The following is a 10,073-nucleotide window of genomic DNA, read 5'->3' as shown; positions in this document are numbered from 1 at the left end:
CACACTCGAAGCAGCAGAAAGTCTGGGAATCTGAATTTCCGGCAGTCCGGGTCTGGTGGTCTACGGGTCTGTCCAGTCCAACCGCCTATGCCCGGCTCTGTCCATCTCAAGTAGTGATGTAGTCCACTGATAATCAAGATCGAACACTCAGTACTCAGGCCTCAGGCATCGACGCTCGACTCGAGACACCGAGCATGGGAACTTTCCATGGCTTACTGCAACATCTCGAGAGCCAGCCTGATGTTACTAGCTGTAACTCTATTACTACCCTTTTTTGTTTCATTAGTATCACAAGCCGTCTCAAAGAGGACATAATCCTCGTACAACTGGCTCAAGCCTCCATCTCTGAGCCTCCGCCTGTGTTATCCCCTGCCTTCAACACTTTCCTTGCCACGGCATGCTCTATCTCACCAGTGCAAGCTAATGATGTGTGGATGCTCTTACAAGATGTCATATGGCATGGTGCCATTGACAAGGATCTCAGTTCAGTGTGGGTGACCGATGCACCACGGAGGGGATTTGGTACATTCACGCACTGTCCCACTTGTTATTGACTGATGTCACCTTTAGCTGAGTACCTCCTTTACCCACCAACCCAATACTGCACCCAGCCTGACTGCCCCTGTTGAATCAAAGCCATGACCCTGAAGAAGGCCGAGCAACGAAATGTTGTCCTGTTCATCCTTGCACATGGGCCATGTGCTGCACAATCTGTACACCTTTACTGCACAGGTAACTACTACATTTCACACTCTAACTTTTCTTCCTCAATCTCTTCCCTTCCAGACTGTCAGATTGATTACCGCCACAACTATACCATGTCTGGTGGTATTCAGACCTACTATGACAAACAGCCCGAGACCATCCAGGTTACGGATCATGTCTTCATGGAGAAAGATGTGGTTGAGCTCTTCAAGATGGCTATGGATGTCTCATGGTAATTGTTTTTTTGGCTTAGATGAATCTATCGAGACTGACATGGGAGATCACACACCAGGACTTCGGCAACAAACTGCGCACAACTATACAATATGTGCCTCTCACAGGGAAAATGTGCACCAGACGGCTATCTTGTCAAATTTGAGATTACTGGTGACCACGTCTGGAATGCATTTGTAATCACTACACTACTCGAAGACCGCAAGCGCCACATGTGTTCCCTCACTGTTCCTCAGACTGGCAACCAGTGGGACTGGTTCACGCAAGTGATGATAGATAGGAATCACCGCATTCAATTGTATGGCTTCGAAGATGTCCATCGGCACTACTGTAATAGGTGTACTCGAATGTATGCCAATGACCAAGGTGTTAGTGAGTGCTGTATTGTAACATCGATGACATGTACTAGTAGCTGACCTACTACTATGTATTTTTAGCCACACACAAGGTCTCTGTCGTGGTTGTCGATGGCGTAACCGTTGGTCACCCATGCTGTGCAGTCCACAACTGCCACACTCCACTGTTGAACAACCACCACCAATTCTGTCCAGCTCATTCTAGCTATGATGGCACGTGCTCCATTATTGGCTGTAACCTACCTGTTGTCCCTGGCCATTGTACATGCTCAACGCCAGATCATAAAAATGTTGAGGGACCTATGAGTTGCATGGGCAGTCTCGGTTTCAGCTCCAGGAACGTCTTGCTTGTGCTAGAGTTGCTCACTCTAACAACACTATCAGTCAGGATGTCGAGATCTCAACGCTACACCTGCCAGATGCTGAAGAAGAATACGAGCTCAATGAGACGGGTACCTTAGCACTATGTCGGAAATTTCTAAAGGGGGCTTGGAAGGCTGCTATATTTGGACTGAATTGTGATGCCTTCCAACCTCATTGCATCCGAGTTTCAAGTCGGACCGAGTCTATTTCGAGTGTCTGGCAAAGGCACCGACTTCTTTTGGTGCCTCGCAAGATGCCGTGCTGCATTTCAACAGGCTGACAAAGGTCCAAGGGGCTTGGAATTGGCTTAGAAGGACTATACAGTTTATATTAATAATCAGCCGCATCAACGTTCTTGGTGACATATCATAATATCATATTGCCCTTAGACTGCCGCATCACACTTGCAATCACTGATTCGCCTTCGATCATCAATCATCAATCAATCTCTTGTTAATTCTGTATTTTAGATGTCATCTACACAAGGACGGGCCTATGTACAGTCAACAACTCAATCCTCTGCACAGGTCCGATGTAAGCTCTGTCAGAGATCATTTTCTGCTCGTGGCATCAAGTCACACGAGGGGAGCTGTTCACGCAAGCGGGAGAAGAAACGGCGCGACAAGGAGTTTGCTGATATTGCAGCTCAGGTAGTTGAGGCCCAAAGGAAAGGTACGCCATCGTTCCAATTCATTTACTTAGCTCGTTGGACTTCAAACGTTACGATGCGTCAGATTTTATATTGACATATGTTGATCAGAACATCGAAAGGATAAACAACACCTCCGAAATGGACACAAGGTAGCTGTGGCTGACACTACTGGACCTTCACAGCCAGTGGATGATCAGCATGCCAATTATGACATAGAAAATGTCAAAGGTGCCGACAACAACGCGTTTGGTGACGTGGAGGATGGTGTTATGAGCATTGGGGGGGATTCTTGTCTACGTATGTGTATCACTCTTGCACATTTTGTTTCTAACTTACATATAATGTTTTATTATTAGGATCGGGCTCAGACACAAGCATGTTGACAAGCAGGTCTGCGGTAGCAACTGCAGTCCCTATCGCTTGTGATACATTCAAAACCGAATATCACCCAAACAGTGGACGCGCCCCTGCCATTGAGACCTTTTCCACCTTTGGACACCCTGTTGAGGCAGAGGCCAGTTCCACGCCCATCGTCGACAACACACCTTGGCAACCCTTTACATGCCGCGCAGATTTCGAATTCGCAGAACTTGCCCACCAAGCGGCACTCAATAAGGATCAAACCGACAAAATGCTGCAGTTGATATGGCAGATTGCTGAGGGACAAGCGAAGTTTACGTTCAGATCTCACACTGAAGTGTCGAAGGCCTGGGATCGAGCAGCCACTCAAATGACGACTGTGAGATGTTTTAAATTTCATTCACTCTGCTTACTGAGTATTCAGGTATAATTCGTACAGTTCGAGAAGCACGTCATCTCCGTCCCTTACAAGAAGGAGGAAATCGAATTCGACGTACATACACGGCCGCTGTGGGATTGGGCTATGGACTTGTTGCAAGATCCCCTGTTGGCACTGCACTTCGTTTGGGACGCGCAACATTTGTACAAGCACGATGGTACTGACTTTAAACGGTTTATTCACGAGCCTTGGACCGCAGATCGGTGGTGGCGAATTCAAGTATGCACTATTATGTATTCATGTTTTGTAGTATGCTGCTAATATATGTGTTATATCTGTACTCGATCTATCATAGTCATCGTTGCCGAACAACGGTGTTCCATTCGCCTTCATCCTCTACGCCGACAAAACACATCTCACTTCATCTGGGCACGTGAAGGCATACCCAGTGATAGCTCGTTGTGCAAATCTTCCCGTTCACATAAGAAACAGTGACGGAATTGGAGGAGGTCATGTGGTGGGCTGGCTGCCGATTGTGAGTGTTCGAGTATCAATCATAATATTAGTAGGTACGCATAACAAGTTCTAATTCAACAGGTTCCTACAGATTCCAATGAAGATGGAAAACTCAATTACACGAACATGAAACGCGTTGTCTGGCATAAGGTGTTCATCAAGTTGTTGGAATCCATCATCCTGTACTCCAAAACAGGCTTTGCGCACAGATGCTTTGACGCCATCATGCGATGGCTATACCCACTAATCCTACTTCTGTCCGCAGATTATGAAGAACAGTGTTTATTCTTGAGGCTTGTATTACATCATGCTAACTAACATTTTACAGATGCGTGATGGCATTAATTCGCGGGCTACATTCAAATTGTCCCTGCCCTGTCTGTTGTATTCCCTCGACGAAACTTTCTGACCTCAACGCAACATATCCTACTCGAACTGTCGAAGACGCAAAAGCTTTTTTAGAGCTGTATTTGAGGGACCGCATTGCTGGGGCAGAAGTCCTGAAGGTGCATGGTTTACGCCCCATTGCGGTTTGTGTTTTGATTTCGTTCATAAGCTCACTCAATTGACTACCATTAGAATGCGCTCTGGGAAGTCAACAACTCCGATCCTCATGAGACGCTCTCATTCGATCCCTTACATGTCAATGACATTGGTAACTGGGGCAACCACCTTTTCGGGGAGCTCAAAGTCCGTGCAAAGGCACTTGGTCGTGAGGCCGAGGCAAAAATCGATAAACAGTAAGTATATTTCATATTACCTTCTACATTAATATCGCTTACAAGACTCTGCAGGTTCGAAGCGTTTCCAAGATGGCATGACTTGAATCATTTCAAGTCCGTCATGACAATATCATTTAGCGATGGCAACAAACTCAGAGATATTGCGAAGGTACACTATTCGACATTGTATATCAATATACCTACTAACATTCTCTGGACTCTAGCAAATGCTGTACTCAGCACAAAATGTGTTGAAGCGCAGTGAAGATCCTGTTGGCTATGCCCTAATGCAGTGTATAGGTAGCTACCTGCGACTGACTATGTACATAGCGCTCGATGTGCATACCGAAGCAACACTCACTGCTGGCAAAGCAGAGCTTCGAGTATTCGGGACACACTTACATGTATGTATATACCATTTTCCTTTGACTTTTAGTTGTATCTAACATATTTTCAGGCATATATCGACATCCAGGGTGAAGATTTGACGAAGAACTGGAATTTCCCTAAGGTGCATGCTCTGACACATGCTTTCCCCGACATTCGCGCGAAAGGAGCGGTCCGCAACTTCAGTACTTGACCGAACGAGAAACAACATGGACCATTGAAGCGAGCATATTTACGCCAAACAAACCGCAAGGATGTTGCCAATCAGGTGCGCAATTGTCCCTTAATTAAAACTGCCCGCAACACCAACACCAACACACAGGTCCTCAAGCTTGATCACATCAGTCTGGTCTCCGAACTAATCCGCAGTCGTATTTCCTACCTCGATGAAGATCGGCACAAATGCACAATGTCACAGGGACAACTTGAAGACGAGGATACACTAGACGATCAACCATTCGCAGGCCATCTTCATATTGGCGCTCCTCAAGTTCCTGTCACTCTCGCTGCAGTGGAGGAAGGCAACACATCTAACCGTGCCTTCCAGGATTTCCGAAAGAAATTCACCAAGTTTCTCAACACTTTCGTTGGATCAAACAATATTCCTTTGGCCGATGGTGTTACGTGGTTGCGGCCTACAGCTAACGACAAGGTTCGTTCATTCACCCGCATCGTTCTGAATATCTGCTAATTATGGTTTATCATAGCTCCAAGAACATCGCTACCTCAAAGTAAACTATGAGTCTATTGTCGACTGGAAACTGACTACTGACTACCTCCGATGTAATCCGAACTTCCATGGGTGCGAACGTCGTGATTGTGCCTTGATCCGCACTCTAGACAAGGATGGGATCGACAAGTGCATCTTTGTTCGGCTATTGTTCATGTTCAAGTTCACGGTCAGCAATCACACTTTCGAACTCGCATTAGTCCTACCCATGGATGCTCCCACTGGTTCCAGAGGTGGTGTGGATCGTGATCTGGGGCTGACTCGCCTTCGCGCACGACCTCTAGCCTCCTCGGAATTTATTTCTCTGCAGTCTATCGTTCGCGGCGCCTTACTTGTGCCAGATCATGATCATGATCGTGATTTCTTTCTTGTCGATCTCGTTGACACGGACATGTTCCTCCGTGCGAAACTTTTGAGGTCCTTCTAGGGTAATGGAGGCCCACACTTTCCTGCGCCCCCACCCCCAATCCTCATCTAACTCACAAGGTCAAACTCCCTCATGCCATCCCCAATCCTTGTCAAACTCCCTCTTTCATTAATACACCTTACACCGCACGAAACGGCGCTCATCCTTCTCCAGCGCCCAGATTCTTGTTTTCCCGGAATTCCACTGCCCAGGGATCCCCGGGTCACCGCTTGTTCGTATCCGCTATCCTTGCCTCCAAAGTCACACGAACAATGACGTACAACTCTTCCTATTTGTTGCTCATTTGATGCAGTGTCAAGGTGTGTGATCCCGTATCTACAACTGCAGTCGTGATGTAGTAATAATCTCTGAATCCGCCAGGCACCCATCAAATCTTCAACACCCTCACCTAAGTATCGATTACGTCGTGCTTCCTCCTGCCAGCGATAAGACGTGTCTGGTCTAGACTCATGGAGGTAAGTAATAGGGTGTGCGTTTACATTACATTCAATGGACCACGAGCCTCAGTATGTGTTTGTATATTATACTGTATATAAACATCTTATGGAAAAATTGATAGTCTCAGGCCAAGTTGCACCTCATCGCCCTTTGAACCATGCCTCAACCACAGTGAAACCAATTTGCTGAAGATGATTCAGACTTCGAAAGCAATTCACACGCCAACGAGGACTCGACCGATTCTGACTCCACTGACTCAGATGAAGATCTCGTGGAGATACGCGCTGCTATTGCGCCTGCTAGAGATGGTGCAACTATTCAGGAAGTCCGACAGGTGTGTCTTGTGGTTGTGACCGGTGTCGTTTCCCGCTACTCACATACATACAGGCGCTTGAAATGGCACAGAATCTGCTGCTGAATATGCGTGGCAAATGTCGAGAACTATTGAAACGAAACGCCCTTCTCGAAGCTACTACAGCCAAAGGACGACGGGGGAAAAACTTGACTGCCAAGGATCTTGCACTCTCTGCCAAAGAAGACACTATACGGGCTCACGGGCGTAAATATTCTATGACGCACTGTCTATGGATTAACGCCGGGATTTTTCCTCTGTGTGTGCCTCCTAACATTGAACTCTTTGGTAGCGAGTGTTGGCTGTCGCCACAGTCAATAGAGGACGGCGTAAAGGCTGAGTTATTCAAGTTCATCCCAGAAATTGATCATGAGTTGATGGGCTACAAGAACTTTGCACCGCATGTAGGGAATGTCTCAGCTTACTTCAATTAACTTGCAACTAATTTCAATTCTGACAGTTTGCAAAGGGTGTCAGCGGCATTCGCTCAGAGATGGTTTCAGACGTCAAGTCTTGCGCAGGTGCTATTTTCGGATTGAAATCTGAATTTTTTGTCCGAGGCTACCCTCGCGATACCCAGCCAGAGTGCCGAACTTTGCTTGTAAATCCCCACGGCGAATACACAAAGTTTGCGCCGGTACTCTTTCTTCATCCAGAGCGTCCCAACAAAGACGAGTTCCTCAAAACGGCTAAGCTTGTTCGGGTGCGTGTGTTATTCTATGTACATTAACGAAGTCCTGATCGCTTCTACAATTACACTTAGGTCTTAAAGGTAGCACTTTTCGGGAAATCCTCCCTCTCCGCCACCTACACTCCAGCCCCGAAGACCAAGGGCAAACTTTGGCAATTACGGAATACAACTCCAGGTATGATTGCTGCTGCTGCTGTTGTTGTAAGTATTCATTTAATGTCATATCTCTGAGTGTGCGCTGATTAATATTCCACTGATAGGCAATATTTGTTCTTTCAGGTGACAAGGATCTGTATGCGAAAGGCGAAAAAAGCAACATACTGTACCAACAATATCACAACTATTATCGCCAACGTCTAATGACTGGAGGTGCCTGGGCGCGAGACATCACAAACTTTTTCAACAACGCCCTCTTTCCTGAAACCTCATCCTCACACGCCGCTCTGGATGTGGCAGATACCGGCACCTCCTACAACAGCTGGGAAGAGGAACTCGAGCGCGCTATGGAAGAGGGAGGTGAAGGGCCTGCTTTTCCATTTGATACTGCCATCATTGCACCTCAGGATATTGCGCAATCTTCCTCTGCTGCGTACCCACCATCTGCCTCTGCTGCGCACCCGCCATCTGCCTTGGTCGCATGCCCATCTGCCTCGGTCGCACTACCAGCATCTACTCCTGTCACCACCCCTGACACACTGCCACCTGTCTCTGCGACAGCTCCCGTCATCTTGCACTCGCCTACTCCTATCATTGGGGCACAAACTCACTCCATTTCTTCGGCAATGCAAGATCTTGCGTTGGCAGACGAGGCTATTGCGGTTGGTGCTATCCCTCCAAAGCCCAAACCAAAGCCAAGGCGGTCCAGGACGAAACAGGTGCTGAGGTCCGTAGGTCTGGCCGCAAGAAATGATTCATTCTGATCACACGCTGTTTATCTCAATCTTTTTCTGCACGCTCAAATATCTTCTTTACTATGATACGACGTCAGTCAGAATCACTACTAAATTAGGTTAGAAGTACATACAACCAAACAGCTGAATAAGCAGCTACATTTCCAGTCATGCCAAGTTTACCTCGTCTCTTGAAATCCAACTACCACAATTTCTCTAAGTCCATCGACAATCATTATAATCACTACGATTTCGCTCGACGTCAACGTCGCTGCAGCTCTGAATCATCAATGTGCCTCTAGACTGGACCATCCACCAACAAACAACAGTCTAAGCAGCAGCGCAGTCTACTGTCTTAAAGGTACTGTTAATTTTTTTTAAAATTTATCCCGTCGCCTCTGACCTCACCATTGTCCACCCGCTCTCATTGCCATCACCACCAGTCTGTGAGCGGTATTAGGAATCTGATTCAGCTCCAGCTCCAGCAACAACAGCAATAACAAAACAGGTATTTTTTCGTTTGAATTAATATTCTGCCTCTGACACTCCCGATTCAGATCTACACCCTCTCGTTGCTGTTGCCGTTACTCCCAGCTGCCCTCAATCATTTCTGGCGCTGGTGCACTCCATCATCATTATATCTTCCTATCCGCTCTCCTGCTATGTCTACCATACCATAAACAACTAGTCTATTAGTAAAAACCATTCTGTATTTTGAACCACCCGCAATTCAATTCTGAGAGTTTCAATGTGATTTCTATAGTTTGAATTTTACCGGTCGAATTGAAACTAGCGCTGCATGTCGAAATTCTCTTGAAATAAAAATAAATTATTGGAAGACACTTTAGCGCTTGAAACTGTCTTTCGATGCCTTGCAAGGCATGTCACTTAAAATTTTAGCACTGCCTTGGAAGGCAGACACAAGACCAAATGGGTCACTGCCAACTGGCTTATGGCAATTTCGGGTGTTCTTGCAAGTCAATCGTAATGCTGCCGGCAAATTGAAGCCTTTCAATCTATTTTAAGGAATGGCAACCCAAAATATGTATTTCCGACATACCTGTTGTCGATGGTGGTGACCTGACTCCTGCTGTCAACGTTGGTCATGGACAGTCCACAAGGTGAAGACTGGAAGCAATGTCCGGTCGCCGAAGGACACATAATGAACAACTGATGGTTGCACCATGTGGCATGATCATTGCATGCAGACTTTCTTTGGGGCAAAGGGAATGGTGAGTGTTGTGGTATGTAGAAGCCATTGTTTCCTTGGGTTTGATCTTAAAAATAATCTTACTGCTTCCCTTCTAGCAATTTATCAAGAATGTCTATGCAGGTAACGACTCAATGAAGCCTGACCACATCTTCTTCGATAACAACTGCACTCTTTCGAAAATGGTCAAGGATGACCCATTCTTCGAGGGCATTGGCTTGTCAGTGGACGTGTTTCACTTTAACTGCAAACACTCAGAGAGCGACACCATCAGTGAACACCTGAGTCCTTGACATTGTAGCTGTGAGAATTACACGAGGGCTCAATTATTTTACTGCCAAGCATGACCTTATATACTACAAGAAATCAGATTTGTTCTTAGCTAGTCATGTATACTTATGACTATAGACTGGCAAGAGGAGTTTGTGTCAAAGTCGTGAGATATTATCAATGCAAGCAGCAAGGGATGCGAGTGCCTTCTTGTTGTTGTTGTCGGACAATCTCACCTGATATCATTTGTGCTTCATATTAGAAGGTTATTCAAGACTTTCCCAAGGACAGTCATTTTAGAACGGGCTAGCAAGGATAGATTCATGTCTCAGTTCATGACAAAGCCATGAGATATCACTGCCGCAAGCAGCAAGGGGTGTGATGGCCCACT

At 46.4% G+C, this 10,073-nt stretch overlaps 2 protein-coding genes across 2 annotated transcripts; both read left to right on the top strand.

The window, feature by feature from the left end:
• Positions 1 to 2,686: 2,686 nt before the first annotated feature.
• On the top strand, positions 2,687 to 5,831 carry F5891DRAFT_1133072 (uncharacterized protein; the record flags this gene model as incomplete). The annotated part of the gene is made up of 13 exons (XM_041364750.1): positions 2,687 to 3,049; positions 3,110 to 3,232; positions 3,296 to 3,328; positions 3,405 to 3,584; positions 3,647 to 3,843; positions 3,894 to 4,095; positions 4,145 to 4,305; positions 4,360 to 4,456; positions 4,512 to 4,691; positions 4,745 to 4,846; positions 4,877 to 4,942; positions 4,997 to 5,326; positions 5,382 to 5,831. The coding sequence occupies 13 exons, from the start codon at positions 2,687 to 2,689 to the stop codon at positions 5,829 to 5,831; spliced, it is 2,484 nt and encodes an 827-aa protein (XP_041216310.1).
• Positions 5,832 to 6,426: 595 nt separating this feature from the next.
• F5891DRAFT_1178690 (uncharacterized protein) lies at positions 6,427 to 8,956 on the top strand (the record flags this gene model as incomplete). The annotated part of the gene is made up of 9 exons (XM_041365803.1): positions 6,427 to 6,440; positions 6,480 to 6,603; positions 6,657 to 6,880; positions 6,914 to 7,025; positions 7,082 to 7,324; positions 7,385 to 7,513; positions 7,573 to 8,195; positions 8,505 to 8,563; positions 8,760 to 8,956. 9 exons carry the CDS (start codon positions 6,427 to 6,429, stop codon positions 8,888 to 8,890), a joined length of 1,659 nt encoding a protein of 552 aa, XP_041216309.1. The 3' UTR covers positions 8,891 to 8,956.
• Between the last annotated feature and the right edge of the window lie 1,117 nt (positions 8,957 to 10,073).

The sequence above is a fragment of the Suillus fuscotomentosus genome, assembly GCF_016647785.1.
Source record: "Suillus fuscotomentosus strain FC203 chromosome Unknown F5891scaffold_380, whole genome shotgun sequence".
NCBI lineage: Eukaryota > Fungi > Basidiomycota > Agaricomycetes > Boletales > Suillaceae > Suillus > Suillus fuscotomentosus.
This window is presented reverse-complemented; position numbering and strand designations above follow the sequence as displayed.